The sequence below is a fragment of the Alosa alosa genome, chromosome 2 (assembly GCF_017589495.1).
Source record: "Alosa alosa isolate M-15738 ecotype Scorff River chromosome 2, AALO_Geno_1.1, whole genome shotgun sequence".
Lineage (NCBI taxonomy): Eukaryota > Metazoa > Chordata > Actinopteri > Clupeiformes > Clupeidae > Alosa > Alosa alosa.
Window position 1 is genome coordinate 10,588,224 of NC_063190.1, and position 19,410 is coordinate 10,607,633.

At 42.1% G+C, this 19,410-nt stretch overlaps 3 protein-coding genes across 4 annotated transcripts in view; all 3 read left to right on the forward strand.

Moving 5' to 3' along the window:
- The first annotated feature begins 139 nt into the window (after window positions 1-139).
- Window positions 140-18,938, forward strand: LOC125287161 (protocadherin alpha-1-like). The gene is made up of 2 exons (XM_048232724.1): window positions 140-2,621; window positions 18,772-18,938. Exons 1-2 carry the CDS (start codon window positions 240-242, stop codon window positions 18,826-18,828), a joined length of 2,439 nt encoding a protein of 812 aa, XP_048088681.1. The 5' UTR covers window positions 140-239; the 3' UTR covers window positions 18,829-18,938.
- The window catches only part of LOC125287115 (protocadherin alpha-C2-like), a 68,616-nt gene continuing 52,603 nt past the window's right edge, over window positions 3,398-19,410 (forward strand). Inside the window, exon 1 of one of the 2 annotated variants that reach the window (XM_048232666.1) lies at window positions 3,398-5,879. In XM_048232666.1, coding sequence (XP_048088623.1) covers window positions 3,501-5,879 — 2,379 coding nt within the window. In that variant the 5' untranslated portion in view covers window positions 3,398-3,500. Of the gene's footprint in view, window positions 5,880-10,023; window positions 12,592-19,410 lie in introns of those variants that run through there. The other variant, XM_048232675.1, reaches the window with a different exon arrangement.
- Window positions 13,272-15,337, forward strand: LOC125287194 (protocadherin alpha-9-like). The gene has a single exon (XM_048232759.1). It carries the CDS (start codon window positions 13,570-13,572, stop codon window positions 15,235-15,237), a length of 1,668 nt encoding a protein of 555 aa, XP_048088716.1. The 5' UTR covers window positions 13,272-13,569; the 3' UTR covers window positions 15,238-15,337.

Below are 19,410 nucleotides of genomic sequence, written 5' to 3' on the forward strand. Positions count from 1 at the left end.
TGTATACGCATCATAGAAGTCCATGTGGTGTCGCTGTCTACCTATAGTTCACCTACCACAATCTCCTCCTACTAAAGGAAGCCCCAGCTCAACCGCCACGCTCCTTTTACCATGCTGCGTTTCGGAGGAATGCCATACAGTTACTGTGAGCTTGTCCCGATTGCGCATCACCTCTACGAATTAATTCACGTGTAACTGTTAGATATTCCACACTGCCAGGATTCTATGACTGAACAACAATGGATGCATCCAAAACAAGGGAACGTTTTTGCACTGCGTGTCTCTTTTGGATAGCTCTTTGTCTTCGCAAAGGAATGTCGGCGCAAATTACTTACTCCATAGCAGAGGAGGTAAGCCCAGGGACATTTGTTGGAAATTTAGCGAAGGATCTGAACTTGAAAGTGTCTGAATTGGAGGGACGCCTGCTTCACATCGTCTCCGGCTCAGCAATTAAACATTTTGAAGTGAATTTACAAACCGGTGCCCTTCTCGTCAGTCAAAGGATAGACAGAGAACATATTTGCTCCTCTAGTCCTGTGTGCATAGAAAGCCTGGAGGCAATAGTTAATAACCCGTTGAGAATGTACAGTGTGGAGATAAAAATACTTGACATGAACGACAATGCACCCGTTTTCCCTGGGAGATCTCAACATATTAAGCTAGCGGAGTCTACCTTTATAGGTGCCAAATTCCCATTGCTCGGCGCTGATGATCCGGATGTTGGCAGCAACACTGTTCAATCCTATAAACTGTCTTCGAATACATTTTTCAAGTTAGAGCTACATAAGGAGGCCGACCAAGGCCCCTCTGCGGAGTTAATGCTGCACAAAGCGCTGGATCGGGAAAAACAAGCTGCAATAAATCTAATCTTGACTGCTGTCGATGGCGGAAATCCGCCCAGGTCTGGGACAACTGAACTAATCATAGATGTCTTAGATGCCAATGATAACGCACCTGAGTTCTCTAAATCCGTCTATAAGGTTCAGGTGTCTGAAAACACACCTATTGGTACACCTGTTCTTACCGTCACTGCATCAGATGCCGACGAAGGTGTAAATGGTGAGCTAATTTACAGATTTAAACAGGGCCAGAGGGGAATATTTGAGAAATTTGCAATAAATCAAAGCACTGGTGTAATCACAACACTCGGGAAACTGGACTATGAGGAGACGGGTGCTTATGAGCTACGAGTGGAGGCCCACGATCGTGGCCACACACCTCTCGCATCACACTGTAAAGTTCTGGTGGAGATCCTTGATGTGAATGACAACCCACCCGATATCAAACTCTCCTCCCTTTTGGAGAACGTGAGGGAGGACGCAAAGAAAGGCACTGCAATAGCCCTGATCACGGTTCAAGATCGAGACGGGGGAAAAAACGGACATGTACACTGCTCCATCCCCGATGGCATACCCTTCCTGTTGGAATCATCCCAAGGGAAGTACTACTCTCTTGTGCTTGGGGGGACACTGGACAGGGAAACGAACTCTGAATATAACATCACAGTCACAGCAACAGATGAGGGAACGCCTCCTCTCACAAGCACAAGTTGTGTAGTTGTACATGTTTCAGATGTAAATGACAATGCTCCGCACTTTCCAGAAAATGTTATTAACGTTTATGTGAGAGAGAATACTCCTGTAGGAACGAGTATTTTAAGCTTGACAGCATATGACCTTGATGCAAATGAAAACGCTCAGGTGACATACTCTCTTTTGGAAAACAATGTCAATGGAATGTCTGTGTATAATATCGTTGCCATTAATTCGGTAACAGGCGAGGTAAACACTATGCTATCTTTCAATTATGAAGAAATGAAACAATGGAGTTTTCAAGTGCAGGCAAAGGACGCAGGCATTCCCCCGCTGAATAGCAACGCCACTGTTAACATATGTATACTGGATGAAAATGACAACAGCCCTGTCTTTCTCCCGCCTTATTCTGACCAAGGCTCCGTGAACTCTGAGAGCATCCCCTACTCTGCTGAAGCGGGCTACTTTGTGGCCAAGATCAGGGCTGTGGACGCGGACTCTGGCTACAACGCGCTGCTCTCTTATCACATCTCTGAAGCCAAAGGCACGAACCTATTCCGAATCGGAACCAGTTCTGGAGAAATAAGGACAAAGAGGCGAATGAGTGACAATGATCTAAAAACACACCCGCTGATAATCACCGTCTCTGATCAGGGGGAGCCTTCTCTGTCTGTGACTGTATCTGTAGAAATTGTAGTTGTTGAGAGTACAGGAGACGCACAATTTACTTTTAAAACAATTCCTCTCAAAGAGGAAACCTTATCTGACCTTAATCTCTATCTGCTCATCGCCATTGCCTCAGTATCAGCCATATTCCTCATCAGTCTCATCACTTTAATAGCAGTGAAATGCCACAGGACTGATGGTATTTTCAGTAGCTGCAGCGCCCCCATGATCACCACTCACCCAGACGGGAGCTGGTCTTACTCTAAAACTACTCAGCAGTATGACGTGTGTTTTAGCTCAGACACACTGAAGAGTGACGTGGTGGTGTTCCCATCACGGTTTCCGCCTGCAGACGCGGAGCTCATCAGCATTGACGGAGCAGACACTTGTAAACGGACACAAACTCTTCCCAGTACAACAAAGGTAAGATGCAATCTCTCCTCTGATACTTCTAAAATGTTCATATTACCCAGTTAAATTATATTCGAGGTAGTCAGAATGTCCGCCCTGCTGGTGTATTTCCTACATTCACTGGTCATAACAAAGCTTCTGACTTGGGCTACAAAATGTGATCACAGCACACAAAAGTACACAAAAGTGGAAAGGACTGTTTTGGAACGACATGGAACTGCATGAAACGACACACGTGACTCTGGTCAGGGGAATCTGTTTAGCATCAGTTGATCGGAACTTTCAGACATTGCTGGTGAGGTCATATTATATACGGCTATAGTTTATAGAAATATAATCTTTAAAATTAGTCTTGGTTTTATAAGACTATAAGAATAGACAGAGCTCAGTCAAGGGAAAAAATAATAAAAAAAACCCCCGCAAACGTTGCGATGGTTACGTTTCAGCACCATGGACAGTGCCCTTGTCATTCATAATTGGTCTTCACAGTAGTATATTGCTGTGGAGCAACATTTGAAAATAACTCTAGGTACACTTGTTGATGGCAACTAATATAATAACAATCCCCTGTGTTTGATCTCCAATGTCTTTTGCATCTATAGAGAGATAAAACATGACAATATATGATACTGATGCTTCACTGTTGCAAAGGTGATGTAGGCCTAAAGTGTTTAGTGGCATACGAAGAAACGCGAGATGTCGCTGCAGACTGTGGTTGTTGCAGGTCAGGAGTATTTCCGCACTGAAGAGTGGGCTTAACATACCATCTTTACATCGTACACATCACTGCGAGCTTTCCATGTGTTTATCAGGACTGGAGAATGATTCTCGTCGGTTCAAAGGAGAACCAAGTGCACTAGTCATTTTATGAACCAAATGCTATAGACAGCAATGGATCTTTTTCTTCACATGGAGTCTCGCTGGATTCGGATTGTACTGGTGCTTTGTTTATGGAATGTATCATCCGGCCAGACAGTATATTCAGTAACAGAAGAGGTGAAGAAGGAAACCGCGATTGGAAATATAGCAAAGGACCTTCATATCAATGTTCAGGAGCTTGAGTCACGTATGTTTCAAATTGTACCTGGGTCATATTCACAGTATTTTAAGGTCGATTTAAAGACTGGACTCCTAGTGGTTAATGGTCGAATAGATAGAGATGAGCTGTGCCCAAGTCATGGAAAATGTTCTCTCAAGATAGAGGTTATTGCGCATGGTCCTACATATATGAATCAAGTAGAAATAGAGGTTTTGGATGTAAACGACAATCCGCCAAAATTTCCGGTGTCGTCGTATTCATTAAATATAACAGAGCACGCTTTCCAAGGAGACCGGTTTCTTTTACAAATGGCCAGTGACACCGATATTGGTAGCAATGCAGTAAGATCATACAAACTCAGTCCAAATGAACATTTCTCTCTAGACGTACAAAATAGCAATGACCATGATGTATCCGCAGAACTTGTACTGCAAAAGTCTTTAGACCGAGAGAAACAACCCGAAATTCACCTTGTTTTAACTGCGGTTGATGGAGGCAAACCGCCCAAATCGGGAACAATGGATATTACGGTTCACGTCATTGACGTCAACGACAATACACCAACTTTCAGTAAATCTCTGTATAAAACCAAATTGACTGAGAATGCACCATTTGGAACCACTGTAATTACAGTTAACGCAACTGATGCTGACGAAGGTCTAAACGGACAAGTTATCTACTCGTTGGCCGCACATGGAAATGTGAAGCAAAATCAGCCATTTGCGATTCATCCTGATTCTGGTATTATAACGACCACAGGACTTATTGATTTTGAGGAAACTCCTGCATATGAGTTACGTGTGCAAGCGATGGATAAAGGACCCCCCCCTAGAGTTGGTCACTGCAAAATTTTAATTGAAGTGGTGGATCTAAATGACAATGCTCCCGAAATGTCAATAACACCTCTGCTGAACACTTTGCCTGAAGATGCAAGGCTGAAAACAACTGTTGCTTCAATCACTGTTTCTGACAGAGATGCTGGTAAAAACGGAGCAGTACACTGTACAATAGCCAACTCTTCCCCCTTTAAACTTGAGTCTTCTTTCAACAACTATATATCTTTGGTTGTCGACGGGCCTCTGGATAGAGAAAGTACACCTCAATATAATATAACAATTACAGCGACAGACGAAGGGACTTCACCTTTGTCCAGCTCAGGTATATTTACCGTTCACATTTCCGATGTAAATGACAACGCTCCCAAATTTCAGGAGCCTGTTATGAACGTGTACCTTAAAGAGAACAGTGTTGTTGGATGTAAAATGTTACAAGTGACGGCTCATGATGCAGACATTAAAGAGAACGCAGACGTAACATACACGCTAGTAGATGCAAATAATAATGACAACACCTTATCTAATTATATCAGCATAAACTCTGAGACAGGTGAAATATACAGTGTAAAATCATTTAATTTTGAAGAATTTAAACAGTTTAGATTTCTGATCCAGGCCACCGACGCTGGAACACCTGCGCTAAGCAGCAGCACAAGTGTAAACGTTTTTATTTTGGACGAAAATGACAACAGTCCCGTTATTCTCCCGCCGTATTCTGACCAAGGCTCCGTGAACTCTGAGAACATTCCCTATTCAGCTGAAGCTGGCTACTTTGTGGCCAAGATCAGGGCTGCAGACGCGGACTCTGGCTACAACGCGCTGCTATCTTACCACATCTCTGAACCCAAAGGCACGAACCTATTCCAAATCGGAACCAGCTCTGGAGAAATAAGGACCAAGAGACGGATGAGTGACAGTGACTTCAAAACACACCCGTTGGTGATAATGGTGTCTGATCACGGGGAGCCCCCTCTCTCAGCTACGGTGTCTATGGAAGTTGTGGTTGTGGAAAGTACCAGTGACACACACGCCCCTTTTAAAGAGAATCTCCTCAGAGAAGAGAGTTTTTCTGATCTTAATATCTACTTGCTTATCGCCATTGCCTGCGTATCGGCCATATTCCTCATCAGTCTCATCACTTTAATAGCAGTGAAATGCCACAGGGCTGATGGTATTTTCAGCAACTGCAGCGCCCCCATGATCACCACTCACCCAGACGGGAGCTGGTCTTACTCTAAAACTACCCAGCAGTATGATGTGTGTTTTAGCTCTGACACACTGAAAAGTGACGTGGTGGTGTTCCCATCACCGTTTCCGCCTGCAGACGCGGAGCTCATCAGCATTGATGGAGGAGACGCTTGTAAACGGACACAAACTCTTCCCAGTACAACAAAGGTATAGTGCCGTTTACTGTTACACACCTAATACTATGTTAGGACCTCTAAAGTTTTATCGAAGGTTCAATATTTTACCAACATGTATTCCTACTGTGCTGTAAAGGTTGTGCTATACATTGCATCATCACCTAAGCCTTTCTGTACGTCCATCTTGGTTTAGCTGTCCAAAATGTTGCCCAAAGTACTTTCTCCTAAACTAAAAGCATGCTATTTAAATAGTTCCTCAAAACTAGTTGATTGCACTTGCTGAATGCAGAATGTGTCCAAGTAGCACGCCAAGTCGTACATACCTTTTACACTGTCTGCATGTACTGAAGGTCTGCCTATTATTCTACCGTTTAAGCCATTAGGCCAACACTTTACTTACACTTTATACTTTTATTTGTCCCTTAGTCAATGCGTTTCAGAACCATCAATGTGGACAGCGACAGTTGATGTAGATCTTGAAAACTGACGAAAACAGAGAATGTTGGTGGGAATGTTGTGGGGAATTTTGATTTTGTGTCTGTATGAACGACTCAAACAGCCATTACATTTTTTTCGAAAAACTCATACAGTTGATGTCTCTGATATTGGCATTGTAGGCCCAAAACGGTGCTATATATTTTATTTTAAATATCAATGGTGGGAGCACTGAGGATGATAAACTATTTTGAATAGCATCCACAGAGTGTCGCCATAGACCACGGTTGTGAGGGTCCAGAGTCACACTATTTCTCTTGGTGACTCCACCTCTATCGCATCATATGAAAAGAGTGAACGAAGCGAGCAAGAGACGAGCTAGAGTCCTTCACTCTAAACACGACTGTATCTGTATATGGCATATACAAGAACATACTGGTCTTCCCTTTTTGGTTACTATCAAGTACTAGGAGTCGCACAGAAGCAGTGGACAAAAATATGAGCAATACAGTGGCCACTGGATATGCATGGACAATGATTCTGTTCTTCTCTTCATGGAACTTGTCTTCCGGTCAGATTGTATACTCCGTAGCAGAGGAGGTGAGCAAAGGAACTGTTGTCGGAAATATAGCAAAGGACTTGAACATAAATGCACAACAACTAGAGAACCGAGTGTTCCAGATAGTATCCGCATCTAACAAGAAGTATTTCCAGATAAATGTCAAAACCGGAGAGTTATTTGTCGATGATAGACTCGACAGAGAGGAGATTTGTGGGAGGAATACGAAGTGTACTTTGAAAATAGAGGCAGTGGCTCAAAATCCTCACAGCCTGTACCGAATTCAAATAAATATTTTGGATGTAAATGATAACGCACCAACTTTTCCTGTCAATTCGCTTACCTTGAACATCACCGAAAACGCCAATCCAGGTGAAAGATTCAGCCTCCCCATTGCAGAGGATCCCGACACAGGAAGTAATTCACTTAAAGGCTACAGACTGAGTCCCAATGAATATTTCTCTTTGGATATACAAAGTGAGGGGGGTCATGGTCTATCTGCAGAGTTAGTGTTACAAAAAGCTTTAGATCGCGAAAAACAGTCAATCATAAATCTTGTTTTGACTGCGATAGATGGAGGAAAGCCTCCTAAATTTGGGAGATTAGATATACAAATTGATGTTTTGGATATCAATGATAACTATCCTGTTTTCAGTAAACCACTTTACAAAGTGCAAATACCTGAAAATGTTTCTTTTGGAACAAAAATACTTTCCGTTACCGCAACAGATGCAGATACAGGTGTAAACAGCGATATTACATTTTCATTTGCTGGACATGGAAATTCGCAGATTTATGATTTATTTTCTATAAATCCTGATACAGGCGAAATTCAGATAAATGGTCAGCTTGATTTCGAGGAAAACCCTGCAATAGAATTGCGTGTGGCGGCAAAAGATAAAGGTTCCTCACCTAGGACTACGCAATGTAAAGTTTTAGTGGAAGTTATAGATGTGAATGATAATGTGCCTGAAATAACAGTGACGCCTCTATTGCAAATGGTGAAAGAAGATACAAAGGCTGGGACAGCTGTCGCTTTAGTTGCAGTGTCGGATAAAGATGGAGGTAAAAACGGAGAGATGAAGTGCATACTTAAAGGCGACGTTCCATTCAAACTTGAAACTAATTACGAGAATTATTATTCGTTAGTTGTAGATGGACCTTTAGACAGAGAGAAATACTCCAGCTACGATCTCTCTATTGTAACCACAGATGGCGGCAGCCCGCCTCTCTCCAGCTCTAGTGATTACACTATGTATGTTTCTGATGTTAATGACAATGCACCTCGATTCCCACAACCTCTGATAACTGTTTATATAAAGGAAAACATGCCAGTGGGGAGTGTTATCACAGCAGTAACAGCTTCTGATCCAGATCTCGATGAAAATGCAAAGGTGTCTTACTCTTTGGTTGACAGTAAAAACACTGATACATCTGTAGCCTCATTTATTAGCCTTAATTCTCTCAGTGGTGAAATATTCAGTTTACAGTCGTTTAACTACGAGGAAATGAAAAAGTTCACGTTCCAAGTGCAGGCAACAGACTCTGGTGTCCCTTCATTAAGTGGAACTGTCACTGTGCACGTTCTCATCCTGGATGAAAATGACAACAGCCCCGTTATTCTCCCGCCGTATTCTGACCAAGGCTCCGTGAACTCTGAGAACATCCCCTACTCTGCGGAAGCGGGCTACTTTGTGGCCAAGATCAGAGCTGTGGACGCTGACTCTGGCTACAATGCGCTTCTCTCTTATCACATCTCTGAACCTAAAGGCACGAACCTCTTCAGAATCGGAACCAGTTCTGGAGAAATACGAACTAAGAGAAGAATGAGTGACAGTGACTTCAAGACACACCCCTTAGTGATAAAGGTATCTGATCATGGGGAGCCTCCTCTCTCAGCTACGGTGTCTATGGAAGTTATGGTTGTGGAAAGTACAAGTGACACACAGACACCTTTTAAAGAGAATCTCCTCAAAGAAGATAATTTGTCTGATCTAAATCTGTACCTGCTCATGGCCATTGCATCAGTATCAGCCATATTCTTGATAAGTCTCATCACTTTAATAGCAGTTAAATGCCACAGGACTGATGGTATTTTCAGCAGCTGCAGCGCCCCCATGATCACCACTCACCCAGACGGGAGCTGGTCTTACTCTAAAACTACCCAGCAGTATGACGTGTGTTTTAGCTCAGACACACTGAAGAGTGACGTGGTGGTGTTCCCATCACCATTTCCGCCTGCAGACGCGGAGCTCATCAGCATTGATGGAGGAGACACTTGTAAACGACACAAACTCTTCCCAGTACAACAAAGGTACAGTGCTTTTTACTATTACACACCTAATCTTTGTTTTTTATTGTGTTATCGAGGTTTCAATATTTTCCATGAAATGTATGAAATGTATATGAAAGGAATATTAATGTAAGGCTACATTTCATCACCCAGCGTTCTTGTATGTACAGCTTGTTTTAGGAAGTGTCCCTCTGAACCACTTCAGATGCTCTGTTCATTCAAAGATACTAAGCACCTTCAAATCTTTTCCCCGCTTCACCCACAGAAGTGTTAAAACAGCCAATATAAAGTCGTTATGACTCGTTTTAAGACAAGAGAGTACATTCACTGTCACAAAGCTGCTGTTTAAGTTATTAGCAGTACGATCCTTATAGAGCTGCAAGTTAGATCATGCGTTTCAGCACTATTTGGGTGGACAGCGACAACTAGTTCAGATAAAAACACTGACAATGTTCTGGGTTAAATAAAAAGAAAGGAATGTTTTCTTTATCCAAGTGACAGTATAAAACAGCCACCGCATTGTTCCATAGGTCATAGGCTACAGGACATGATTTTTGTCACATATTCGATGTTGTCATTGTTGATGGTTTAAATGGTTATGGTTATGGGATTCAGCAGACGCCTTTGTCCAAAGCGACACACACATACAAAATCAACATAATATTTACAATTTAACAGGGAACAGATTAGAATGAATGTTGGTCAAACTATAATAAGCGGAATAGCATTAATAAACAACAATGTCAATTCAATCAATAGCCTAATAAAATAAGCAATGGAAATGAGGGGGAAATCAATAATAAACAATAATGTCCATTAAACAGAAGTGATTGGCATACTTCAAATTATGAACTACTTTGAGAACTACCCACACAGTGTCGCCACAGACCATGGTTGTGAGGGTTTAACTAACGTGGCTCCACCTCTATGGCATCATATCGAGAGGGGAGAAGTGAATCAGAAAAAACGAGCGAGCGTCGTCAACTCTGTGCCCGATTGTAAATGGCATGTAGCCTACCACAACAGATGCTGGAGCTCCCTTTTCGTTGACACTCAGTAGGAGTCTTCCAGGAACATAGAGCAAATATGCGCAATACAGTGGTCAGTGGATATGCTTGGACATTGATTATGTTCCTCTCTTTATGGGACGTGGCTTCCGGCCAGACTGTGTACTCCGTCGCGGAGGAGGTGAGCAAGGGAACTGTTGTTGGAAATGTAGCAAAGGACTTGCATATCAATGTGCTCGAACTGGAGAACCGTAAGTTTCAAATCGTTTCTGGGTCCAACAAGAAGTATTTCCAGATAAATGTAAAAAATGGAGAGTTGTTTGTCGATGACAGACTCGACAGAGAGGAGCTTTGTGTGACGAATATGCAGTGTTCTTTAAAAATAGAAGCAGTGGCTCAAAATCCTCATAGTCTATACAGAATTCAAATAAATATTTTGGATGTAAACGATAACGCACCTACTTTCCCTGTCACTTCGTTTACCTTGAACATCACTGAAATCGCTAATCCAGGTGAAAGATTCAGTCTCCCCATTGCAGAGGATCCCGACACAGGAAGTAATTCTCTTAAAGGCTATAGGCTGAGTCCCAATGAATATTTCTCTTTGGATACACAGAGTGAGGGGCGACAAGGTCTGTCCGCTGAATTAGTGTTACAGAAAGCTTTGGATCGGGAGAAGCAGTCTGTCATCAATCTGGTATTGACTGCAATTGATGGAGGTAAACCTCCTAAATCTGGCAGTTTAGATATTAAAATAGATGTCTTGGATGTGAATGACAATAACCCCATTTTCAGTAAGACACTTTACAAAATCAGTATACCTGAAAATATTCCTTTCGGAACTGAAGTCCTTTCAGTTACAGCAACAGATGCAGACACAGGTGTAAACAGCGAAATTGTGTACTCATTCACCGGACATGGAAATTCGAAAATCTATGGCTTATTTTCTATCAATCCTGACACTGGTGAAATACTGGTAAATGGACGACTTGATTTCGAGGAAAACCCAGCAATTGAACTACGTGTACAGGCAAAAGATAAAGGATATCATCCAAGGACTACACAATGTAAAGTTTTGCTGGACGTTGTAGATGTAAATGATAATGCGCCCGAAATAACAGTGACGCCGCTATTACAAATGGTGAAAGAAGATACAAAGGCTGGGACAGCTGTCGCTTTAGTTACAGTCTCCGATAAAGATGGAGGTAAAAATGGAGAGATTAAGTGTATCGTTAAGGGCAACGTTCCTTTCAAACTTGAGACTAATTACGAAAATTATTATTCTTTAGTTGTAGATGGGCCTCTTGACAGAGAGAAATTTTCTGACTACAATATCACCATCGTAACAACAGATGGCGGGAACCCACCTCTCTCAAGTACTAGCGAGTTTAAGATTTACGTTTCTGATGTTAATGACAACGCCCCTCGATTCCCACAACCTCTGATAACTGTTTATATAAAGGAAAACATGCCAGTGGGGAGTGTTATCACAGCAGTAACAGCTTCTGATCCAGATGAAAATGCAAAGATGTCTTACTCTTTGGTTGCCAGTAAAAGTAATGATACTCCCCTATCCTCATTTATCAGCCTTGATTCTCTCAGTGGTGAAATATTCAGCTTACAGTCGTTTAACTACGAGGAAATGAAAACGTTCACGTTCCAAGTGCAGGCAACAGACTCTGGTGTTCCTGCATTAAGCGGTACTGTCACTGTGCACGTTCTCATCCTGGATGAAAATGACAACAGCCCCGTTATTCTCCCGCCGTATTCTGACCAAGGCTCCGTGAACTCTGAGAACATTCCATACTCTGCTGAGGCCGGCTACTTTGTGGCCAAGATCAGGGCTGTGGACGCGGACTCTGGCTACAATGCGCTACTCTCTTATCACATCTCAGAACCTAAAGGCACGAACCTCTTCCGAATCGGAACCAGCTCTGGAGAAATACGAACAAAGAGAAGGATGAGTGACAGTGACTTCAAGACATACCCCTTAGTGATAAAGGTGTCTGATCATGGGGAGCCTTCTCTCTCAGCTACGGTGTCTATGGAAGTTGTGGTTGTGGAAAGTACAAGTGACACACAGACACCTTTTAAAGAGAATCGCCTCAAAGAAGATAATTTGTCTGATCTAAATCTGTACCTGCTCATGGCCATTGCATCAGTATCGGCCATATTCCTCATCAGTCTCATCACTTTAATAGCAGTGAAATGCCACAGGACTGATGGTATTTTCAGCAGCTGCAGCGCCCCCATGATCACCACTCACCCAGACGGGAGCTGGTCTTACTCTAAAACTACTCAGCAGTATGACGTGTGTTTTAGCTCAGACACACTGAAGAGTGACGTGGTGGTGTTCCCATCACCGTTTCCGCCTGCAGACGCGGAGCTCATCAGCATTGATGGAGGAGACACTTGTAAACGGACACAAACTCTTCCCAGTTCAACAAAGGTATAGTGGTGTTTACTGTTACACATACTTTTATATCGGGTTAGGACGTCTTAAGTTTTATCAAGGGTTCAACATTTTCCCTGAAATGTATTCATGACTGGAATATTAATGCACTGCTATAGGCCAACATTTCATCACCCACACTTTTTTTATGACCAACTTGTTTTAGTAATGGTCTCTCTGCACCACTTTAGAAGCTCTGTTCACTCGAAGTAAAATGTGCTTTTGCTGCTAGACACTTTCAAAACTGAAACTGGTTCGTTACACTGCTTGATCAACAGGAGTCTTACAAACAGCCAATATCAAGTCGTTCTGAAAAGTTTTAAGAAAGGCATTGATTTACAGTAATAATATAATAGGGTAGGTACATTTATTGTCACAATTTGCTGTTTAAGTTATTAGCAGTGCTATTATTTTTGAGCTATAGCTTAGATAATGAGTTTCACCACCATCTAGACGGACAGCAACAACTTGTTCCGATGAAAACACTGAAAATATTTTGGGATAAAACGAAAAACAAAACTGCTCTCTGTCAAAAGAATGTTTCGTGTGATGTTAGCATATAGACACAACATAGTTAAATTGATTCTATAGCAGATTTATTTATGTTTTCATTCATTCAACCTTAATTTATACTCGGAAGTTCATTGAGCTTAGTTCTCTTTTTCAGTGAAGTCGAGACAGTCACATCATTGATGTTGACATAGGCTTTAATGGTGCGATATATAGGATTTTAAATGGTAGGTGCAGTTTATGATAAACTACTTTGAGAAGTAGCCACAGAGTGTCGCCACAGACCATGGCTGTGAGTGTTAACTAATGTGACTCCTCCTTTATGGTATCATATCGAGACGGAGAACTGAGTCAGAAAGAAACGAGCGAGCGTCGTCAATTTAGAACCCATTTGTGAATGCCATGTAGCCTGCTGGAGTTCCTTGATATTGAGTACTAAGAGTCATCCAAGAGAAGGGGAAAAATATGAGCAACACAGTGGTCAGTGGATATGCTTGGACATTGATTCTGTTCCTCTCTTCATGGGACGTATGCCTATCTTCCGGTCAGATTGAGTACTCCGTCGCGGAGGAGGTGAGCAAGGGGACCGTTATTGGAAATATAGCAAAGGACTTGAATATTAACTTACACGAACTGGAAAACCGCGTGTTACAAATTGTTTCTGGGTCCAACAATAAGTATTTCCAGATAAATGTCAAAAATGGAGAGCTGTTTGTCGATGATAGAATTGACAGAGAGGAGCTCTGTGGGACGAATACGAAGTGTTCTTTAGAAATAGAAGCCGTGGCTCAAAATCCTCACAGTCTGTATAGAATTCAAATCAATATTTTGGATGTAAATGATAATGCACCTATTTTCCCTGTCAACTCGCTTACCATGAACATCTCCGAAATAGCTAATCCAGGTGAAAGATTCAGCCTCCCCATTGCAGAGGACCCCGACACGGGAAGTAATTCTCTTAAAGGCTACAGGCTGAGTGTCAATGAATATTTCTCTCTGGATACACAGAATGAGGGGCGACAAGGTCGGTCCGCTGAATTAGTGTTGCAGAAGCCTTTGGATCGGGAGAAGCAGTCGGTTATAAATCTGGTATTGACTGCAATCGATGGAGGTAAACCTCCTAAATCTGGCATCTTAGCTATTAAAATAGATGTCTTGGATGTGAATGACAATAACCCCATTTTCAGTAAAACACTTTACAAAATCAGTATACCTGAAAATATTCCTTTCGGAGCTAAAGTCCTCTCAGTTACTGCAACAGACGCAGATACTGGTGTAAACAGCGAAATTGCCTACTCATTTACCGGACATGGACATTCGAAAATCTATGACTTGTTTTCTATCAATCCTGACACTGGTGAAGTACTGGTAAATGGTCAACTTGATTTCGAGAGAAATCCAGCTATTGAACTACGCGTACAGGCAAAAGATAAAGGATACCATCCAAAGACTACGCAATGTAAAGTTTTGCTGGAAGTCATAGATGTAAATGATAATGCTCCCGAAATAACAGTGACTCCTCTATTGCAAATGGTGAAAGAGGATACAAAGGCTGGGACAGCGGTCGCTTTAGTTAAAGTTTCAGATAAAGATGGAGGTAAAAACGGAGCGATACAGAGCGTCGTTAAAGGCAACGTTCCTTTTAATCTTGAGACCAATTACGAAAATTATTATTCTTTAGTTGTAGATGGGCTTCTAGACAGAGAGAATTATTCCGTCTACAACATCACCATCATAGCAACAGATGGCGGGACCCCACCACTCTCTAGTACTAGCGATTTTACGGTTCACGTTTCTGATGTTAATGACAATGCCCCACGCTTTACAAAGCCTTTGATAACTGTGTATGTAAAGGAAAATGGGCCGGTGGGAAGTGTTATCACAGCAGTAACAGCTACTGATCCAGATCTCGATGAAAATTCAAAGGTGTCTTACTCTTTGGTTGACAGTAAAAGTAGTGATACTCTTTTCTCCTCATATGTCAGCCTCAATTCTCTCAGTGGTGAAATATTCAGCTTACAGTCATTTAACTACGAAGAAATAAAAAAAGTTCACGTTCCAAGTACAGGCAACAGACTCTGGTGTCCCTGCATTAAGTGGTACTGTCACTGTGCACGTTCTCATCCTGGATGAAAATGACAACAGCCCCGTTATTCTCCCGCCGTATTCTGACCAAGGCTCCGTGAACTCTGAGAACATCCCCTACTCTGCTGAAGCGGGCTACTTTGTGGCCAAGATCAGGGCTGTGGATGCCGACTCTGGCTACAACGCGCTGCTCTCTTATCACATCTCTGAACCCAAAGGCACGAACCTCTTCCGAATCGGAACCAGCTCTGGAGAAATACGAACTAAAAGGCGAATGAGTGACAATGATTTAAAAACACACCCGCTTATCATCATGGTGTCTGATAATGGGGAGCCTTCCCTTTCAACAACGGTGTCTATTGATGTTGTGGTTTCTGAAGAGGTCAAAGACATGCATAAAACCCTAAGAGAAGTCTCACAAAAGGATGAGACTTTTTCAGATCTAAATCTATATTTACTCATCGCCATCATATCAATATCATCGATATTTATAGTGAGTCTCATCACTTTAATAGCAGTGAAATGCCACAGGACTGATGGTATTTTCAGCAGCTGCAGCGCCCCCATGATCACCACTCACCCAGACGGGAGCTGGTCTTACTCTAAAACTACCCAGCAGTATGACGTGTGTTTTAGCTCTGACACACTGAAGAGTGACGTGGTGGTGTTCCCATCACCGTTTCCGCCTGCAGACGCGGAGCTCATCAGTATCAATGGAGGCGACACTTTTATAAAGACACAAACTCTTCCCAGTACAACAAAGGTAGGACATTGTGTTGATTTGTTTGACGATTATTCCCCAATGCAAACTATGACAAATGTGGCATTGCAACACAATACATAACACAAATGTGACATTGCAACACATACACAACATTATATGGCCTAACAATACACATGTTATGTATCATATGTCCTTACCTCTATGATTTTACGCTGTAATGACAAGCGTGCACATACTTTTGACGTAAACAAGTAAACGAGAACTAACAATATATATATATATATATATATATATATATATACATATATATATATATATATACACGGCTGGGATATTGATTTGATTTTAAACTGCAGAGTGATTATGTCTTTGTGTGATAAGCTGTTTAAACACAATCGTACTCTCCTATGAAAAGATTTAGAGACCTATGTTTTGACGCAAGAGCATATATTTTCTGCAACATTCCACGTGCAACATGAAAAGTATGTAGATATACTGATAACATATTTCGTTGTGTTGGTCTAAACAAACCATTTCATTTCACCATGTGGGTAAATTAATGACCAATAGGTAGATCACCAGTTTACTCCAAAGCCGGTGACTTATTTAATTATGGAGTCATGAAAAGGTCAAACTTTTAGGCCTAATTGAACTTGAAGATGTCAGAAGATTGTTATAAACAACTCATCTGCAGTCAGCAAGAATATTTGAAATGTGAGGAGAAAATGAAGTAATCACGAGTTTATTTTCCCTAATTCGCTCAGGCGGGAATGATCGGTTTCAGCACCTCATCCGTAGACAGCGACCACCTGTTTCTTTCTCCACGTAGTCTCGTTTCACACGGAACATTCTAGTTATCCGATAGGCCAAACAAATGGTTCGTTAGTCGTACGCATTATAGGATACAAAATAATAGATAATAAATATAAAACACATATTTGTTTATGCATTCTATGTCAATATGTTAACGTGCTCTCGTGACTAAAGAAACCACCGAGTGTCGCTGTAGACCACGATTAAGACGCTTTGTGAAACTCCACCTCTATGATGTCCAACCAGGGAGAGCAGAATAGAAAGCAACGACATGGGATCCTTCAGCTGAGAAAATCCTCGCCATCATCAGTGTCGCTCGAATATTACGTTGTGGACTTGTCTTTGATGCAAATTACCTGGCACTGCGCAAGAATACAGGGCAACGATGAAGCATGCAATCCTAAAGAGTTTTGCGAGGACCTGGATTGTATTCCTTCTTTGTTTATGGGATATGTCGTCCGGTAAGATTGAGTTTTCCATCTCGGAGGAGGTGAGCCAAGGAACTGTGTTTGGAAACATAGCAAAAGAATTGAACATTAATGTTAAGGAAATGGAAACACGCATGTTTCAGATTGTATCCGGATCTACCGCGAACTATTTTGATGTTAAATTAACAACAGGAGAACTGTTTGTCAAAGAGAGAATCGACAGAGAGCAGGTTTGTGGAAACAATTTGAAGTGTACCTTAACAGTAGAGGCAGTGGCTCAAAATCCTCACAGTCTTTACAGAATTCAAATACATATTTTGGATGTAAATGACAACGCACCCACGTTTCCTGGTAGTTCGCTTACCTTGAACATAACCGAGGTTGCTACCCTCGGAGAAAGGTATCACTTGCCCATAGCAGAGGACCCCGACACAGGAAGTAATTCTTTAAAAGGCTACCGACTGAGTCCCAATGAATATTTCTCTTTGGAAACTCAGAGCGAGGGTGTGCAAGGTATATCTGCTGAATTAGTGTTAAAAAAATCATTGGATCGCGAAAAACAGCCTTTTATAAAACTCCTATTGACAGCGTTTGATGGAGGTAAACCACCAAAGACCGGTAGCATAGACATCATAATATATACATTTGATGTAAACGACAATAATCCTGTGTTTACTAAGACTCTTTATAAAGTTCAGGTGACTGAAAATGTTCCCTTTAGAACCAAACTAATCACGGTAACCGCCACAGATGCAGATGACGGCATGAACAGCGAGATTGAATACTCGTTAATTGGAAACCGAAATTTAAAAGCTTCTGAAAAATTCAGCATAACGCCAGACACTGGAGAAATACACACGCAGGGACAAATTGATTACGAGGAAAGCCCTGCTATTGAACTGCGAGTCCAAGCGAAAGACAAGGGCTCTCCACCACGTAGTGCACAATGCAAAGTTTTAGTGGAGGTGATAGACATTAATGACAATGCTCCAGAAATAACCATAACACCCCTGCTGCAAACTGTGAGAGAGGATACAACGCCAGGGAAAGCTGTTGCTCTTGTTACAGTTTCAGATCAGGACGGAGGGAAAAACGGAGACATAAAGTGTACCATCAAAGATTTAATCCCTTTCAAACTCGACTCTAACTATGATAACCATTATTCTTTAGTTGTAGATAGACCACTGGACAGAGAAAGAGATTCCCACTACAACGTCACCATCATAGCCACAGACGGTGGCACCCCGCCTCTCTCCAGTGCTAGTGATTACATTATTTATGTCTCTGACGTTAATGACAATGCCCCACAATTCCCAGAGCCTGTGATAAATGTATACCTAAAAGAAAACACTCCTGTCGGAAGCCTTATGGCGACAGTTAGTGCTTTCGATCCAGATTTGAACGAAAATGCCCAAGTATCTTACTCATTAGTTGAAAACAAAAAAAGTGACACCTCTGTGTCAACCATGATGAATGTCAATTCTTTAAATGGGGACATATACAGCATGCAGTCTCTAAACTATGAAGACGTTAAAAAGTTCGATTTTCAAATCCAAGCAACAGACTCTGGTGTCCCTGCATTAAGCAGTAATGTGACTGTACATGTTCTCATCTTAGATGAAAATGACAACAGCCCTGTTATTCTCCCGCCGTATTCTGACCAAGATTCCGTGAACTCTGAGAACATCCCCTACTCTGCTGAAGCGGGCTACTTTGTGGCCAAGATCAGGGCTGTGGACGCTGACTCTGGCTACAATGCGCTTCTCTCTTATCACATCTCTGAACCCAAAGGCACGAACCTCTTCCGAATCGGAACCAGCTCTGGAGAAATAAGGACCAAGAGACGTATGAGTGATAGTGACTTAAAAACACACCCGCTTATCATAACAGTGACTGACCATGGAGAGCCCCCTCTCTCTGCTTCTATGTCAATTGATGTTGTGGTTGAAGAGGACACAGGAGACAAGCAGACATCTTTCAAACAAGTGCCACTAATTGAGGACACATTTTCAGATCTCAATCTTTATCTGCTCATCGCCATCATCTCAGTAACAGCGATCTTCCTAGTGAGTCTCATCACTTTAATAGCAGTGAAATGCCACAGGACTGATGGTATTTTCAGCAGCTGCAGCGCCCCCATGATCACCACTCACCCAGACGGGAGCTGGTCTTACTCTAAAACTACCCAGCAGTATGACGTGTGTTTTAGCTCTGACACACTGAAGAGTGACGTGGTGGTGTTCCCATCACCGTTTC

Bases quoted from the DNA above. Each gene is read 5' to 3' on its own strand.
- LOC125287161 (XM_048232724.1), top strand. From the start codon at position 240: ATGGATGCATCCAAAACAAGGGAACGTTTTTGCACTGCGTGTCTCTTT. The intron at 2,622-18,771 runs GTAAGATGCAAT...TTCTCATCTTAG, and splicing joins CTCTTCCCAGTACAACAAAG to ATGAAAATGACAACAGCCCT.
- LOC125287194 (XM_048232759.1), top strand. From the start codon at position 13,570: ATGAGCAACACAGTGGTCAGTGGATATGCTTGGACATTGATTCTGTTC.